This window comes from Lygodium microphyllum, chromosome 3, assembly GCF_053477565.2.
Source record: "Lygodium microphyllum isolate KBCC chromosome 3, Lygodium_microphyllum_v1.1.10, whole genome shotgun sequence".
Taxonomy (NCBI): Eukaryota; Viridiplantae; Streptophyta; class Polypodiopsida; order Schizaeales; family Lygodiaceae; genus Lygodium; species Lygodium microphyllum.
Genome location: NC_141137.1, coordinates 35,411,649 through 35,431,067, shown reverse-complemented (window position 1 = coordinate 35,431,067; position 19,419 = coordinate 35,411,649). Strand labels below are relative to the sequence as shown.

The 19,419-nt window shown below is 45.0% G+C and overlaps 1 protein-coding gene across 2 annotated transcripts in view; it reads left to right on the top strand.

Moving 5' to 3' along the window:
* Positions 1-763: 763 nt before the first annotated feature.
* The window catches only part of LOC148038226 (uncharacterized), a 34,355-nt gene continuing 15,699 nt past the window's right edge, over positions 764-19,419 (top strand). Inside the window, exons 1-3 of one of the 2 annotated variants that reach the window (XM_087670127.1) lie at positions 764-1,115; positions 1,923-2,197; positions 4,296-4,452. In XM_087670127.1, coding sequence (XP_087526253.1) covers positions 779-1,115; positions 1,923-2,197; positions 4,296-4,452 — 769 coding nt within the window. In that variant the 5' untranslated portion in view covers positions 764-778. Of the gene's footprint in view, positions 1,116-1,893; positions 2,198-4,295; positions 4,453-19,419 lie in introns of both variants that reach the window. The other variant, XM_087670135.1, reaches the window with a different exon arrangement.

The window sequence follows — 19,419 nt, the reverse complement described above, 5'->3', positions numbered from 1 at the left end:
ACTTTCTGCGTCTGCCACGTAGCGGAAGTATTCTGGCCGTTCCCACTTAGAACCGACCTGAATCAGGGTTTCCTTGGGCGGATGTGCATTTGATCATGGGTGGGCCTTGGGGGCCCCTTCTTGGACCAAGGGGATGTGCACCCTATTGGGAGCATGAGCGCGAATTGTGGGAGGTTAGGTAGGCCAACACCTCCCTCAACAAACCTATTGGTAACAATAGTAGTAGATGATGGTGCCTTGGAAGTAACACTTGTGCTATGAAGAAAGTTGAGGCACTTGGGTCTTGGCAAAGTATGCTATTGCAAGGCTCTTCTCTTGCTGTGTTGGTTTGTGTTAAAGACAACACAACATGAGACAACGTATTCATGGCTAGCAAGGAGGCATAAAGTTGGGTTGTTGCTAAGTATGCTAATTGAGGTCTTTGTTTTCTTGGCTATTCATAAATTAGAAGTAACAGCTAATGAGGTTAATACCCTCTCTTTTCTAATTTACTTTTTTGCGAGATGAAATGATTGCTAACAAAGAAGATATCAATGTAGAGTTGTTGCCAAGGATGTTGATTGAGGTATTCCTTTCATTGGCTATTCATCAATTTAAAGTAATAGTTGTTATGGTCAATACTACATGTTTCCCAATTTGCCTTTATGCACAATGAAATGACAATTGGAGTCCAACATTATTGTTCTTAGGAGTCACAAGCTTGAATCTCAAGATGCATGTTGTGATTCTCTCTTCTACAATATGTGTGTGTGTAGGAGGATTTTATGCACATGTTACCATGTCTCGGAAGTTGGCACATACACCATCCAAAAGAAAACTTACGTTAGGGGGTATAAAAGGCAAAGCTGTTGGGTATAGAAGGAAGTCTCTGTCTATTCGTTCGTCTTCCCTTTCCTCTTTTGATGGGGGCACCCACGTGCAGGGGTCCAAGGATGAACCTAACCAGGGAAAAAGGGGCAGTGTTGTCACATATCCGACCAGCGCAAGCAGAAGGGAAGAGGCAAAGACTGTGAAGAAGGGCAAGGGAAGGGATTGCGGCCATGAAACACGAGCTTCCAGGCAACGTCTGATTCATAGTAATAGCGCTTCATCGGAGCTTCCAATTTGCTTACCAGGTTAATACTACTGTCCCTCGATTTCATGTCACCTGTACACTTATCGATTGTGGAATTTCTTTAGAAAAGAACTTCTGTCTGTAACTGCAGAGCATTATGGAATGCATCCGCCCTGATTATGCAAGAGTATTGTACAATTGTGCGCACACTGTATACCTGGGTTTGATTTTATTCAGATTTCTCGTCACAGCACTTACCTTTAGATCGTGTAGGTGTTCATCAACATGGTGCACCATGATTTGATGGCTGCAAGGACTGCATCTTAATTTGGTTTAATATCATAAAGTTGTATGCACATTGTGTACCTGTTGATGGCATTCTTTGCACACCACTAAGACGGTCCAGATGTTCGCTTACAGGGTGCCTGTGATTTATTGCCTGCATCTTAATCTGCCTTGGTCAAGCACTTTGATCACATCTCAGCTTTGTCTTTGTGCAGTAAATTTTTAAACTTTCACACCTAAATTTACAATGGGATGATCACTAATTACCTTCTGAGTAGACAAAAGAACAGTAAATATTTGCTTTTCATCATACGTGCTTAACCATGTTCATAAGCATTGCAATCCATATGCACTCTCTGTAACGTTTTGTCATGTCCTATGTATTGTAACTTCTTTATGTCCTTGTGCTGTGCATGCCTCAACTGTGGTCATAAACACATTTGAGAGGCTAGAAACATGACCCATGTGTGGTGCTACTGTCATTGCTGCTTGTATGAAAGTTATCTTCTTATATATATGTGCATTTAACATGATTATTGCCATAAACAACACAGCTGCTGATCTACTCAAGTGGATCTATCAGGGTGGGTTCGAGTAAAGCTGTGGTTTACTCTACCAGCTGCCATGTCGGCGGTGGTTTGTGGTAAGCGGTCTCTGTTTGACGAGATCCACGGTTCTCCTCCAATACCCAAGAGAGTGCGGTGTGGGAGTGGAGGAAGCTCTCCCATTCATTTTTTATCGTGGAGGAGTGGTGCATTGCTAGGGACTTCTGAAACTCTATCTCCAGCACAAACATCAGTGGATTTATTGAACCTTCTTTCTCAGCTGCAAGCATTGTTTCCAGACATGGATGGAGAGGTTTGTAGATGTTTCTTCCACAATTACTAAGGGAAAATTTGGCTGTTCTTAATCATGAATACCAAGGTGGTGATTGAAATTTCAATGTTTAAGTTCTACTGACGTGATCATACTACATATATATGAGAAAGTTCTACTGATATGATCATACTATGTATGTATGGTAACAAACTAATCCTTTGTACAAATGCACAATATATTATTCATAGGCTTTTCATGTTGTGGGAACCGTTTTGCAATTGCCATTTCTTTAAAAGCATGAGAACAATATTAGAGCTGTTTAAACTTCTATCTTTAATTCAATACCAGTAGAGTTCCAAGCATGTTCTCTCTAGGGCTGAGCTTGGCCCTAGCACCATAAATACACTCTTGAGTCTTGGATAGTGAGCTAGGCCACCCAAGAGCTTAATTGGTTAAATAAATTTTAAGAAGGGCATGCTTTTGTTTTACATTCGTCAATTGTAACTTGTGGCTGTGTAATTGTAGAATTCAAGAATGATAAACAATGGTGTTAGGAAATTTGGATTATCAAGTATATTTTATTATAAAGTGGCTCAAGAAGTTGTCTTGTGGGTGTCACCAAGATGTATGCACCCTTGATGATAACGATATTTTAGTACTAAGTTGCCCTGATGATAACTCGATTTTAATTTTAATTTATGAAAGATGATGGCACTCAAAGCACGGATAACGTGTTTTGAATTCAAGGAAGAAAGAAGTTTTTTCTCGATTGTCATGTGTATGATAGCCTACTCCAAAACGTACGGACTTACCCTTTTTGCACACCAAGAGAGCAGGTGTTCTGCAAGGCATAGATTAGCCAAGCCTATTCAAAGAATCTTATGATCCAGTGCTTGAGCCTTGAGCTCAATTCTTGCTGCACTTGTTTTTGAGGGGTTGTCAAAAGGGATTACTCCAAGTATATTCACTCTAATGTTCTTAAGTTGGGAGCTCATTGAAATGATGGTTGATGAATAAGTAGGATGACTTGCTAGAGTGTGCGTTTGACCACTAGATACCACCATCTGAGGATGTATTTAAATTTTAGATTATTAATGTGTTTCATATAAACTAGTTGTGTGATAGCTTTTTGCACCCTTTGTTTTGGACCTTGGACATTATTGAACAAATTTGTCTTGCGTTGGTTTGGAAAGATGCTCATTATGAATGGTGCGATGCTATGAGTACCGTAAAATTGAAATGTATATGCGTGTGTAAAATTTAACATCTTGGAATAATGTTTTCAACACATGTTTGTGAGGGATCTGTTGGTATGTGAAAAGACCATATGCCTATTTGTTTGGGTAAGATGGGTGCATAAGGGATTAGGGCAGGATGCCAATTATGGAATAGGAAATTAGATTCCAAGAATGGTCTATGGGGATCAGGAAGCGTGGCCTGGAGTACATTATTGGTGAAGCATCCCCTAGGATCCAACTTGCACATGAGACATGACACAAGCTGTATCCACAAACATAAGAGGAATGGACATCAGACTTGTTGTGCAAGCTTGGTTTGATTGGACTATGCCATTTTGTAAGTGAGTAATGATTTAACAGCTACTGAGTTGAGTCAGGTCATAACTCTTCATTTTAATGTTACTTGCCCGTTTCTTGATCAGGGGAATTGATATCTATGTTTGACACACTTGTATAGCCAAGAATTGTGTGGTTTTTGTGGGTCAAGTTTTTCCATAGATTTATGAAATTATTTTTACTGTGAAGCCATGTTTAGTTTAGTTTTGTTTGTGTTATTAGGTGTTCTGTCTGTATTAGTATATTTACCTCTTTGAGCAGCAAACATTAGCATGGTGTTTCAATCTCTGCTGATGTAGGGTCTTTAGTGTACATTCTCAGGTTTTCCATTCAACAAACTTGCATGCAGTGTTTTTCTTGTATTATCCATTGAAAGAGATTCTGCCATTAATAATTGTCCTTGCTTGTTACCAAGAGAGCAAGATATTTTCTTTTTCTACATGCTGCTTCATGTTCTAGCTATAAGGCTTTGTAAATTACAACTGGTGGTGAGTGTGGGTGTTATTTCGTTTAAAGGGCATTTTGCAGTTTTTTTGAATGGTTTCTTCATTTCTCTTTTGCAGTTGTTAGAAAATGCACTTGAATTGAGTGGAAACAATCTGGATTCAGCCATAAAGAGTCTCAATGAGCTTTGTCTAACATCAGATCAAAGAAATTTGCTGAACCGCACCGCTGAGGGAAATGCCACCATTAACTGCCAATCTGGAGATTTACTTGAAGGTACATTGTTAATCATGAGTAGTTGCTCATGTATAGAGGTCTGTATTGGATGATACTTTGTCTGAACCTTTGTTATGCATTTCCTGAAGGGAGATGTTAGATCATATCAATCATTTGACCTATTATGGGGAAGGTTATGGGAGATGAGAGACCATGAAGCTATTATTGTTCTGATATGAGAAAGTTTTATCCCTATGAATGGGAAATGAGAAAATTGGCAATTACTGGATATGATATGAGGCTGATTCTAAAGTTAAAAGCAATACATTTCACTGATCTTGAAACATAGAAAAGCCTACAACATTTCTCTTAGTTGTGAAATGTTCCAAATGAAATGCCTGACTGAAACATGATTTTGAAGTTAAAAAAAATAGTTTTTTCTTACCTGTTTGAGGATTTTTGCCATATACTTTGGATAGTCATCTTGTGTAGTTGATGAGGGTATACTATTGGCTTGTGTTGAAACATTTTTAACCATTGTTAGTGATGTACTCTGAGTGTTGTCTAGTGTGTACAACAGTAAATTAAATGCACTAAATTGTATACTTATGCAGTTAAATGCATACTAATGCACTATGTATCTACACTATAGAGAGCAATAGACTACACGTTAATGCATTGAGAGAGAGAGAGAGAGAGAAAGAGAGAGAGAGAGAGAGAGGGTCTGGTGATTGAAATTTTATTCGAAGGGGAGATCTTATGGTTACTTGGCCTCTATGCTCCGAATGATCCTTTACCTCTCCGGGAGCTTTGGCAGACTTTGTAGACTTCCTTGTCACTTGGTAGACGGGGCTTCTTGATGGGGGATTTCAATATGTGTGTTGATTCTTCCCAGTCCACATCGGAGCATTCGGTAATGGACGCGCCGGAAAGTCGTATGTGGCATGAGTTGGCTCTTGCTGTTCTTAAGCAAGATCTTTGGTCCTGGCTATACCCGTCTTCTACAGGGTTTACTTTCCATTCTGCCCAGTATGCAACCACATGGTCGCTATTGGACCGCATATACGTCATGCAGAATGATGATTTTCTTCCTGAGATGCTCGAAATGAAAGTGTTGCAGCAATATGCCTTGTCGGACCATTTCCCTTTGCAGCTTGAGCTGCTTGCACAACCCATTGCACCTTTCAAGCAATTTTTGGAGAGACTCCCTTTGCGTTTCAACTCGTCTTACTTGAAGCATGCAATCTTTCAGGGCTATATGCAGCAATTGATTGATAGATTCCTATTGGACTTCTCCTCTCAGGGCACTGCTTCATTTGAAAGATTGCTCTCTAATGTGCAGCGGGTTGCTCGGCAGTATGGAATCCATCATGCCTCTCTTTGTCGGCGGTGTCGACAAGCAGCGGAGGACGTGCTGGCTTTGGTTCGTTCTTTGCTGGTGGACACTCCGGATGATGCATTTCTGCTAGCATTGGCAATGTGGGTGGCTGATCTTATTAAAGAGTTTTAGTTGAAATCGTATCAACAGGCCAAATTGCAACATCTGACGGAGACTTTGCAAGATGGTGCGTGTCAGACTCATAAGTTCTTTCGAGCTCTCCATGCCTCTCTTGCTCGAGAGAATATGACCAGACTTGAGGATGCAGAAGGCCACCTGGTCCTTGATCCGCAGACTATTGTGCATATGTGTAGGAATTATTTCCGTGACCTTCTTGGTCCCACTTCTCCACCTTCAGCCCAAACTACTCAGGCTCGTTCGGTTTTTTATGGCCTGGTCCGCAATCAGGTTCCGCAGGACATGCAAGCTACTATGGAGTCAAATATTTGTGAGGCAGAGGTTATGGACGTTTTGTTACACTTGCCCAAGGATAAAAGTCCGGGTTGGGATGGTCTCACCAATGAGTTCTTTGAGGCTTTTGCTTCCCAACTGGCGAAACCATTGAAGGCTTTGTTTCAGCAGGTGTGGGAAACGGGGATCATGCCCGCCTCATGGAAAGAAGGACTTATTAAACTGCTTCCTAAGGTTCCTTCACCGTCCACATTGAAACATTGGCGCCCAATTTCTTTGATGGGTTCTATGTATAAAATCTTTTCCAAAGTAATGACGAATCAGCTCCATAAGCATCTCCCTGCCATTGTGCACTCTCTCCAATATGGTTTCATTAAGGGCCGAAACATTCTGCACAATGTATTAAATGCGCAACTGACGATTGATTATGCAAGGCATTCTAATCAGGAGGTTGTACTGATTCAATTGGACTTGGAAAAGGCTTTTGACTATTTGGACTGGTCTTTCGTTTGCTGAAGTTATGTCTGCTATGGGCTTTGGTGCTCGGATGTCTCGTCTAATCTACACCATCAGTGTTGCGGCGTCTTCGCGAGTCATGCTGAATGGAGGCATTACTGAGCCATTTGTCCTTGCCCGCTCTGTCAGACAGGGGTGCCCTTTGAGCCCTCTCTTCTTTGCCCTTGCGACTCATCCAGTTCTTTCGATGTTATCTCATATGGCAGCTTCTACTCAGTTGGCTGGATTGTTGCTCCCTTCTGGTTAGCACTTCATTAGTCAATCCTTAGCGGATGACAGCTTTATGATTTTGCGTGCGGACAAGGATAACCTTCGAAAAGCATTGGATGTTTGGGCTCTCTTTGGTCAGGTGTCCGGCCTTTGCATCAATGCGCTCAAATCAGCCATTCTCAGTTGCACGGAGTTGGATTTGCAGTCCTTGGACTAGCAGGGTATGGTTGTTCCTCGTGGCTCCATTGTCAGGCATCTTGGGTATCCTTTGGGTGTTGATGTTCCCCCAAAGCAGCTTCTGCAGTGGATTTCTCAGAAAATGGCGGCTAAGTTTCTGTATTGGAAGTCTCAGGCCTGGCCCTTCCATGTTCGCCTCAAAGTAGCCCAGACAATTATGTTGCCAATGCTCACATATTTCTTGCCATTGCTGCCCTGGACTACTACGACTCTGAATGCTCTTACTCAGTCTATTCGTTTCATGCTATGGAAGAAGGATTCCTTGCATGCAGGTATTTCCTGGATTTCTTGGTCGCATGCATGCACCCCCACACGCATGGATGGAGGGGCTATTTTAGATGCCCAAACTCATATGCTGGCACTCCGTTGGTCTCTTTTTTGCGCCATGTGCTCGGATTATCATCCGTGGGTCGTTATAGCCCGTTATTTCCTTGAGGACCATGGGCTTCTGCATGGTGTTGGGGGTAAAGGCGCCTCCGCCGTGCCGCCCCGTGTATTACTACACTGACAGTACCCGCCACTGCACATTGCAGGTGGCGGGCGCCCGTCACGTCACTTTATTCTTTATTCTTTTAGTGATAGTTTGAATAAAGGAAGGCCCGGTCACACATTGTGACTGTTGGAGTTTCCATTTCTTGTCTCTCTCTTTTCTTGCTCTTGCCCTCCCGCCATAGCTCGCGTGCAATCTTCGATCCTTCTCACCTTTCAACTGGTATCAGAGCTTGGCATTCTCTTGCTCGAGCTCGACTCGGTGCTTCCCGACCTTCGCATCGACTCGCTTCACGCATTGGATCTCCATTCCGGCAGCCATATCTGATCTCCCTGAGCTCCCGTCACTCCCCGGCTTCCCGAGCACCTTCCCAGCCTATTGAGGCACCTTCAAGGCATTGATACTGAGGTATTTGATCATTCTTTCAGGGTTTTATTTCAGTCTACAGGTTGCAAACAGCAAGGGCAGCCATGGCTTCAAACCCTTGAAGCTTATTCCCCTCATATTGTGCCTTACACCTATCAAGGCTCAAAGAGGCTTGTCATAGGCCTTTGATAGGCCCTTCTTGAGCCCCCCCATTACCCCCTTTTCAGCCCATGTGGAGCAGTAGCAAGTTCAGCACCAACAGGGCAGATTGCATCATTTTTTTCCAGGCTGTGAGCACACATCTACTTCAGCTCCACACTTGGCCATTGCTTCTTGCTCTCTACCTTGATCAAGAGGGCTATAGACTTTATGTTTGATGTCATTCAAGCTTTGGGCATTGGTCTTGATCATTCGGGGCTGATTTCTTCAGATTTGGGACTGTCATAAACTGTCATAACAGGCTGAAAACAGGGCAGTACCATTGGCATTAGCATTTGTTGCTTATACTCCATTCCGGTTGTGCTATTTGATGCCCATATGCGGTCTACATGATGCCTAGTGCCTTGGGAATGTATGCACATGATTATGCCATGATTTTGGCTTGAAATATTGGCTGATTTGGGACTGTTATTTACTGTTATACAGTGCTGGAAACAGGGCAGCCACACTTGGCATTGGCATTTGATGCTTATACTCTACTCCGGTTACCTTATTTGATGTCCGTATGCGGTCTACTTCCTACCCGGATGTATTGGGAATGTATACATTTGGTTTGACCATGATTTTGGCTTGAATTCGGGGCTGAAATCTACTGTTTAGAACAGTAAATACATGCTGGAATAACAGTGGGCTGAAGGTACTTTACAGGCTTTGGCACTTACCTACCGATACCGGATGTATGCTTTGAGCTTTGGCATGATGTCTCTGACATTTGGGGACGGCTTGGAGCATATGTATGAGATTATGGGATGCTTTTGAGCTTCGCATTAGCTCCGTCTTCACTGGCATTTGGACCGACTTGGCATGCTCGTGGACCGCCTATGCCTCATGTCTCTGCTTGACAGTTAGGCTTTTGCATTACATGCTTTGGTTCGTGACATATGCTATTTGGTTCGTGTATGCCATACCGACATTTGGAGCTTGGATTTGGATGTATTTGAGCATTCCCGGCTTACTTGATCACTGATCTTGGTTGCTATTTGGATGTCATTGAGTTGAACGAGAGCTTATTTGGGCTTATGTATTGCTTCATGGTTAATACGACCGGTGCTTCATGTATGTCATGCTCTCTTGGATGGGCTTGATGCATTGACAGGGTCACTTATCAGTGGTGCTTTCTCTTGGGTTGTTTGAGCTTCTGAGCTCGCTTTGTACGCCTTTTGTGCCAGTGGGAGCATTTTACATACTTGCTTGACCTTTGACAGTTGCATGCTATTGGAGCACTTACATGTATTTGGAGCAGTTTATGTCTTGAGCAGCTACATACGCATTGAGACTTTGGGATCATACTCCGATCTTTATGGATATGCATTGATGTACTCTTGGTTCACAGGATACTTATGAGCTGAGTCTCATATTTGGATCTCTCTTTGAGCAGACACCTATTTGTGTCAGGTTTTGGCAGTTACAGGAACACTTTGCCTAGAGTGTCTGGGGGTGTGCCTTTCACTGGCAGATGTTATTTTGACATGCTTCGGTGTTGAGCTCATGTTCTTTTCACTGTCATTAGCCTTGCTTATGTCCGTTTCATGCCGACTTTGGACCTAGCATTGTTTGCTTGACATTGGATCCTATTTTGGGACAGTTTGCTCTCTAGACTGCATACCTGCAATTTATTACAGCAAGCAGTTATTGGTGGACTGAGGTGTACTTTTCATGCTGAAATATCTTGATTTGGTGTACCGCACCTAGTACTAAGTGGGCAGCAACTTTTGGCACACTTTGCTCGCCCTTTGGACCCCGTTTTGGTCATTTTTGGGCAGTTTCTGCAGTAAAACAGCAAGCAGTTTTGGACTGTTTGGGCATTTCCAGCCTGCATAATGGCGTCATCTTCGCATGATAGTGCCATCTTTAACATTACAAAGTTGGATGGTACCAACTACTCTTATTGGAAGAGTCAAATTTGGCAGGTCTTGGTGTAGAAATCTCAGATTAAGCCACTTTGGTTGAGTGGGGAGCAGCCTGAAACTATGGACAATGACGACTGGCTTGAACTTGACGAGCTATGCAAGTCCACGATTGTATTCTCTCTCACTGAACAGGTACATTATAATGTATTTGAGGAAGCACAGAGTGCATAGGATCTATGGAATAAGATCAATAATCTTTATGATAAGAAAAGTCCGGTGAGTCAGATGTACTGGTTGAAGCAGCTTATGGATCTGCGCATGAAGGATAATGCGACTATGTCTGCTCACTTGAGCCAGTTCCATGCTATACTGAAGAACCTGACTTCACAGGATATCACCTTTGGAGAGGAAGTAACTCCTCTTTTCTTGCTTGGGACTCTGAACGAGTCATGGGATGTTTTTTCTACTGCTCTTTGTGCCTCTAGTGCTACTCTAAAATTGGCAGATGTTGAGAGTGCTCTTCTTCAGGAAGAGGTGAATCGCAAAAACTTGGATGCCTCTCGTGGTAGTCATGCTTTGACAGTTAGAGGTAGGAATGACAGGAACGATCGTGGTAATAACCGTGGTCGTGACTCGCAGAAGGGTCGGTCTAAATCTCGTGGCAAGTCGCGTGGGCGCAATGCAAATGTCACTTGTCATCATTGTGGGAAAAAGGGCCATATTAGACCACAGTGTCATGAGTTGCGCAATGAGAAGCGCAAGGATAAGGGAAAAGATAAAGTGCAGAAGTCCTCTGACCGCAGCATAGTACCTACGAAGTCCAGCGTCAAGATTGAGGAAATTAATGCACGCAGACTGAGGAGTCCGATGGTGGTGATGAGTTTATACTTGCAGCTAGTTCTTTTGATGCTTCACACTTGACTGAGACACCTAGTATGTATGCACAGTGCTGGTTATTGGATTCAGGTGCGTCCTTCCATGTGACGCCTTACCGTGAGTGGTTTCACTCTTACCGTACTGTATTTGGATCAGTCAGACTTGGAGATGACAGGTCTCTTGATATTGTGGGCTGTGGAGATATTTAGTTGCAGTTTTCCACTGGCAGTTCCTTTTTGCTAAGGGATGTACGTCATGTACCTGCGCTTACGCGCAGTCTTATGTCTGCAGGACAGTTGGATGATGCAGGGTTTCATGTCTGTTTTGGGGATTCTGCCTGGAAGATCACCAAAGTCAGTTTTGTGCTTACTAGAGGCGCCAAGGCTGGCAGCCTCTATCCTCTTGTTGTATCTGGGTCTTTTGTAGACCATGTTTTGGCAGTGGGCTCTATCCCACATGTATCACTTTGGCATGCCCGTTTGGGGCATATGTCTTTAAAGGGAATGAAAATGTTATCTGGTTTGTAGTATCTTCCGCCTTTGGATTATGCATGTTTTGACTCGTGTGATCATTGTCTTTATGGTAAGCAGAATAGGTCTACGCATAAGAAATCGGGTAGGCCACGCATGAGTGAGCCCTTGGCATTGGTGCATTCCGATGTTTGTGGGCCTATGCCTTGCATGTCTATGGGTGGCGCGAAGTACTTCGTTACCTTCATTGATGATTTTTCTAGGAAAGTGTGGGCTTATCCCATAAAGCAGAAGTCCGATGTCTTGGCAGTTTTTCAGAGATGGCTTGCTCTTGTTGAGAACCAGACTGGGTATAGGCTGAAATGTCTTAGGACTGACAATGGGGGAGAATATGTCTCACGTGCTTTTAAGCAGTTTTGTGATGACAGGGGTATTAAGCGTCAGTTGACTGCCCCTTACACCCCACCCCAGAATGGTTTGGCTGAGCACATGAACAGGACTATTCAGGAGCGTGTGCGCTCTATGCTTAGCCATGCAGGTCTACCCCAGAGTTTTTGGGCTGAGGCAGTTAGTACGACAGTGCATGTCATAAACCGATCGCCTTCCAGTAGATTGGATTTCCAGGTTGCAGAGGAAGTTTGGGCTGGTAAGCCACCCTCTTATGCGCATCTCCGTGTCTTTGGATGTGAGGCATTCTGCCATGTGCCCAAGGACAAGAGGAGTAAATTGGATCCAAAGAGCATTAAATGCATATTCCTTGGCTATGGTGAGTCAGGAGAGATGGGCTATCGCCTATGGGATCCGCAGGCGCGGAAAATAGTACGCAGCCATGATGTCGTCTTCCTTGAAGACAAGATGCACAGGCAGCCTGAGAAGGTGGTTGAGATCCGCAGAGTGATATTTCAGGAGGAGCCTAGAGCTCCAGTACAGCCAGTAGTACAGCTTGCAGCAGTTCCTCCACAGGGCCAGGGTGTTGGACAGGCAGTTAGACAGGCAGCAGAGCCTGCGGTGAGACGGTCTGCTAGAGATAGACGTCCACCTGACAGATTTCAGCCCTCTATGCATTATGTTTTGGTTACAGATGCAGGAGAGCCTTTCACTTATGATGAGGCTATGCGCAGGGGTGACAGTCACTCCTGGGAGAGGGCTATGCAGTCTGAGATAGACTCCCTGCATAAGAATGAGACTTGGGATTTGGTTGCCTTGCCTAAGGGCAAGAAGGCTTTGCCATGCAAGTGGGTGTACAAGCTGAAAAGTACCCCTAGACACCCCAAGCCGGCATACAAGGCTAGATTGGTAGCAAAGGGTTTTAAGCAGGAACATGGTGTGGACTTTGATGAGGTCTTCTCTCCTGTGGTTAAGATGACCACCCTGCGCTTAGTCTTGGCTTTGGTTGCACAGCTTAACTTAGATCTATATCAGATGGATGTCAAGACGGCTTTTCTACATGGGGACTTGCATGATGAGATCTATATGAATCAGTCTAAGGGCTTTGCAGAACCTGGCAAGGAGCACCTAGTGTGCAAGTTGAAGAAGAGCTTGTATGGCTTGAAGCAAGCACCTAGGGAATGGTATCATAAGTTTGATGCCTTTATGCAGCCACAGGGCTACAGCAGGAGTGGATCCGTGTCTTTACACGAAGAAAGCCCGTGATGGCAGTTTGCTTATCTTGGTACTCTATGTTGATGATATGCTGATAGCAGGGAAAGCTCATGATGAGCTAGATGCTCTTAAATCTCAGCTGAAGAAGAGCTTTGAGATGAAGGATTTGGGATAGGCCTCACATATACTTGGGATGCGCATTAAGCGCTATAAGCATCAGGGGCTTTTGTATCTCTCACAGCGGGAGTACATTCATGAAGTCCTTGAGCGCTTCCGCATGCAGGACATAAAGCCTATTGGTTGTCCATTACCTTCTTATGTGAAGGTATCACAAGCCGATTGTCCACAGACAGATGAGCAGAGGGCCGAGATGACCAAGATCCCTTATGCTTCAGCCGTAGGCAGTTTGATGTATGCCATGATAGCCACTCGTCCAGATATTGCGCATGCAGTTGGTGTTGTGGCACGCTATATGGCTACACCTGGCAGCAGACATTGGGATGCCGTTAAGGGTATCATGAGGTACCTGAAGGACACAGCAGATATGTGTATTTGCTATGGCAGCCAGGATACAGGGGTCGTGGGGTACACTGACTCTGATTATGCAGGACATGCAGATAGTAGGAAGTCCACTTCTGGCTATGCATTCACCTATGCTGGAGGGGTTGTCTCTTGGATGTCCAGGGTTCAGAAGTGTACGGCTTTGTCTACCACTGAGGCCGAGTATGTTGCAGCCACTGAGGCTTGCAAGGAGGCCATATGGTTAGGCCGTCTAGTTGCTGACCTTGGGATTGATGCTACACCTACACTGCATTCGGATTCTATGAGTGCCATTCAGTTGGCTAAGAATCCGGTCTTCCATGCGAAGACAAAACACATTGAGGTGAGGTATCACTTCATACGTGGTGTCGTGGAGGACAAGTCTGTTGACCTTGTCAAGATCTCCACTGATGAGAATCCTGCAGATCTACTCACGAAGAGCCTTACTACTGAGCGCTTTGCCTTCCTCAGGAGGTTGATGGGCGTTGGATGAGATGTTGCCTTTCCTCATCCCTTGTACCTATGTACATTTGTACTGTCTTTTCTTTTTTCTTTTCTCTCTCACTAGGGCAGATTCGCCTTTAAGTGGGAGGTTGTTGGGGGTAAAGGCACCTCCGCCGTGCCGCCCCGTGTATTACTACACTGACAGTACCCGCCACTGCACACTGCAGGTGGCGGGCGCCCGTCACGTCACTTTATTCTTTATTCTTTTAGTGACAGTTTGAATAAAGGAAGGCCCGGTCACACATTGTGACTGTTGGAGTTCCCATTTCTTGTCTTTCTCTTTTCTTGCTCTTGCTCTCCCGCCATAGCTCGCGTGCAAGCTTCGATCATTCTCACCTTTCACATGGCAATACCCAAATCCGGGGTTCTTGGTGGCATGTTCTTAATACTGATTCGCGGTTTTCCAGTTCTTCTTCATCGCGCTGCTTACTCATTTGGTATGTTCACGGAAACTGGTCCTCCAGAAGGCTCAGTGGCATCCAGCGGAGGATCGCTTAGCTACTAATTCTTCTCAATTGGAATTGCTGGCAGTCTCGCGGTTACTTTCATGGGAAGGTAAACACGAGCTTAGACCACAATTCAACCGGAAGGCATGTTTGGGCTTATCTTCAGCCGCGGATGCCACCCTTGCCAGTCGCAATGTGCTAATATTGTTTCGTACAGCTAGGAGGCTTTTCCGGATCCCTCGTGGATATAGGCATTTATGGGAACAGCTTTTGATGGTGCTCCAGAGCAGACAACCCTTTCTTGCCCTTGCTTCTGATTAAAGATCATCAATGGCTGGTTACTAAAGCAAATACTCTATGGGCATTGCGTAAATCCCGGTCATGGTGGAGGGCAACTGTGATGGAGGGCTGGTTGAACAAGACACCCTTCAAATATAAGGTCTTTCTTTGGAAAGTGATGATTGGTGGTCTTCTGCTTGCTTCAGCTCTTTCCAAGCGACGAATCTCCAACGGCAATTGTTTCTTTTGCACCACAACTGTGGAATCCGCGCGGCACCGATTTATTTCTTGCCCCATCGCTAAGAAAGTCTGGTTATTCTTGTCAGCCGTTTGGCGAGCGGTGGTTGGTTTCTCACTACGCCCCTTTGATTGGGTTTTTGGGCAGCCCAAATACCCCACTTCGGCATAGCCACATATGAAGCTCGTGTATCACTTTTTTTCGATATTGGGGCTGTTGGCATAACTGGACCATTCGGAATGCTTTTCTTTTCATTCCGCATATAATGTTCAGCGGCATATTGCTAGGCTTAAGGGCCTCTTGTATTGGCAGCTAGATCTTCTCCAGCATTCTGACATGCTCTCTAGGGAGGACTTACGTTCCTGGCATATGGCAATTTCCTCCGCGTCTTTGCCATGACTTTGTATCTAGTAATACTGGAACCTCTTCACATGATGGCTTAGTGTCATCATGTATCTTGTAATCAAGTAATCTTGTATTTTTTTTCGTAATCAATACAATTACCTTTTACGAAAAAAAAAGAGAGAGAGAGAGAGAGGGGTGCAACGCCTAAGGTATGACGTCTGCCCTGCCTCCCGCCTGACGTCTGCCCTGCCTCTCGCCTGACATCTGTCTCGCCTGTCAATTGTTGCCCGTCGTAGGTACCTGCAGCACCCTGCCACTCTGCACCGCCTGTGCCTGATTCCTTGACGCCTGCCCTGTTGACTGCTCTGCATCAGTGTGCAGGCCTGCCGTAGCCGCGTGTAAGCCACACCTGTGGTTGACCCATTGCTCGGCACCCCGGTTCATCTGCGCGTGTCGGTCCTGTTCTCTGTTGCAGTCCTGTTGCTGCAGCCGGGTGGTGCACTGATTTTGCAGTCCCGCCTCTGATCAGAGAGAAGAATGGCTGGCCTGGACATGGCTTTTATTGAATAAACGGTGGCCGCTCTTGGTCCGGATTCTGATGTAGAGGAACCGGAGGATATGGTGCCGTGTACAGAGGAGATGCCGCCTGCTCCTGACTTTCAGCCTGCGGATAAACGCTCCAAGCATACGCCCGAAGAGATAATCGGTCATCAGGATCGTTCTTATGCTCAGGTGGTCTCTGATTCTGTGGATTCCCAGGAGATTGATTGGGAGCATTTGCTGGAGTTTGCCAATACGTTGCTTGGCGACTATGTACAGCATAATCATGAAGCTTTTTCTGACGCGGGAACTGAAGAGGTTCTGGAGGTAATGGTGGATCCGAAAACGGTCTTGCGCTGTTTTTCAGTGTTTTATGACCGTGCAGTTATACTCTTCTTCATTGGTAGGATCCCAGTGCTTTCCCATATTCGCCAGTGGTTGCACCATTTACTGCAAGGGGAGTGTGTTGAGGAGATTTTTGTTGGACCTCGAGGCTTCTATGAGGTACTACTTAACTCGGACATGCATCGGACTGAGCTCCTGTCCAAACTACCATTATTCTTTGATCGCCGTTTGGTCCATGTCGTGCCATGGTGCCCTATGGCAGACTTTCAGCGCCTGCTTCACCGTGAATGCCCGGTGTGGGTTGAGGTGGAAAATTGCCTGGCTGTTTATTGGTCATTGTTAAAGGATGCCATGGCCATAGTTGGAACGGTCTTGGTCCCCCCAAGCCTAAGGGCAATGAATAGAAACTGTTTGTGTATGTTATGGGACACTACCAGGAAGAGGCCTGCGTGGCTACGCCTTAATTGCTCTGGCATGCATCCTTTGCATTTTCGCTTGAAATGGGGTAACTTTGCGGGACATTGCTTTTCGTGTGGTAAATTGGGACACTTTATGGCCGAATGCCCAGAGAGGCAACCGTCTTCAGATAATGTGCATGTTGTGCCACCCAGGGATGACATGGTGCTTGATGCTCCCTCACAGGAGGAAACCCAGCCATCCAGTGTTTTGGATAAAGGTAAACAACAGGTTTTGGGTTTGGATTCTTGTAGCAATGAATGGATAGAGGCACGTCCCAAAAAAGGTAAGAAGTTGGATGCTGCTTTGCCGGATTCTGGGCCTACCGTGTCACAGGATTCAATGCGCACGTATATGCGTAGGAAAGAAATGTTCTCTTCACAACATGCTGCGCGTACTATGGTTCCTTCTGCTCCCCGTAATCAGTCTACGAGGAAAGTATATACAGATGGGCCCAAGGGCCCGCTTGCTAAGTTGGCATTTGATTCTAAAGGCAATGTGATTACACCTTGGGATCGTCGTTATCCCCATGCCATCCCCAAGACAGTGGATATCCCATCTACTTCTAAAGCTGGCCGGCCGAATTCTTTTGCAGTCTTAGCTGATTTTCTGGATGATGGTGTCCTTGACATTCTAGCAGTCAAGGTGAAATCGAGGCAAGCGGTGCCTCCTTCCTGATTTTTATTTTTACAGATATATGAAGATAGCCACGTGGAATGTGCGAGGCATTTGTTCTTGCCATAAGCAACATGCCATGTGGACTGTCTTGCATGAGAATCAGTGGGATGCCTTGTGTGCGATGGAGCACAAGAGTTACGGTGAAGTAGGAAAAGTGGTGGATTGCCATGGTTTTTGCTTGTTTTATGCAGGGACACATGCTGTGCATTATTCTGGAGTGCTTATGATTGTCCATGAGAAATATCAGCCTATTCTTATTAAAAATGATGTGCAGGGCCGCTTTGTGGTAATTGAAATTTTATTTGAAGGAGAGATCTTATGGTTGCTGGGCCTCTATGCTCCGAATGACCCTTTATCTCGCCGGGATCTTTGGAAGACTTTGCAGAGCTCCATGTCACTTGGCAGAAGGGGTTTCTTGATGGGAGATTTCAATATGTGTGTTTACTCTTCACAGTCCACTTCAGGGCATTCGGTGATGGATGCTCCGGAAAGTCGGGCATGGAATGCCTTTGCTCTTGCGGCTCTTAAGCAAGATCTATGGTCTTGGTTACAACCTTCCTCTCCAGGGTTTACTTTTCATTCAGCACAGTATGCATCTACATGGTCGCGGTTGGACCGAATGTACATGCAGGATGCTGATTTTCTTCTTGAGATGCTGGAAATGAAAGTATTGCAGCAATATGTCTTGTTCGACCATTTCCCTCTCCAGCTTGAGATACTGGCACAACCCATTGCACCTTTTATGCAGTTGTTGGATAGACTCCCTTTACGTTTCAACTCCTCTTATTTGAAGCATTCAATCTTTTAGGGCTATATGCAGCAATTGATTGAGAGATTTTTATTGGACTTTGCCTCTGAGGGCACAGTTTCTTTTGAACGGCTGGTCTCTAATGTGCAACGGGTCGCTCGCCAGCATGGGATACATCAGACCTCTCTTTGTCGGGGGTATCGCCATGCAGCGGAAGGCTTATTGGCTTTGGTTCGTTCGCTACTGGTGGATACCCCAGATGATGATTTTCTATTATCACTGGCGCAACGTTTGACCGATCTTATTAAAGAATTTCAGTTGAAATCCTATCAGCAGGCCAAATTACACAATTTGACTGACAATTTGCAAGATAATGCTTGCCAGACTCATAAGTTCTTTCGCGCCTTGCATGCTTCTCCTGCTCGAGAAAATATGACCAGACTTCAGGATTCAGAAGGTCGCATGGTTACTGATCCGCACACCATTGTCGATATGTGCAGGAATTATTTTCGGGAACTTCTTGGTTCTTCTTCGTCGCCTTCTGACCAGGTTACGTATGCACGTTCAGTTTTCTATGATCTGGTCCGCCATCAGGTTCCACTTGATATGCGAGCTACTTTGGAGGCAGATATTTGTGAGGAGGAGGTTATGGATGTTTTGTTACATTTGCCCAAGGATAAAAGCCCTGGCTGGGATGGCCTCACCAATGAATTCTTTGAGTGCTCGGCTATCCAACTGGTGAAGCCATTGGTGGCTATGTTTCAGCAGGTTTGGGAAACAGGGGTCATGCCTTCCTCATGGAAAGAAGGCCTTATCAAATTGCTTCCAAAGGTTCCTTCGCCGTCAATGTTGCAAGAGTGGAGACCAATTTCATTGATGGGCTCGATGTATAAAATCTTTTCCAAAGTCTTGGCGAATAGGCTCCACAAGCACCTTCCAGCTATTGTGCATCCTCTTCAATATGGTTTCATTAAGGGCCACAACATTCTGAATAATATCTTAAACGTGCAAATGGCCATTGACTATGCAAGGCACTCTAGCTAGGAAGTGGTATTGATTCAGTTGGATCTGGAAAAGGCCTTTGACTATTTAGATTGGTCTTTCATTGCTGAACTTATGTTTGCTATGGGTTTTGGTGCGCGGATGTCCCGATTGATCTACACCATTAGTGCTGAGGCTTCTTCGCGTGTTATGCTCAATGGTGGGGTTACAGAGCCATTTGTCCTTGCACGCTTGGTGAGACAGGGTTGCCCTTTGAGTCCTCTCTTCTTTGCCCTGGCAAC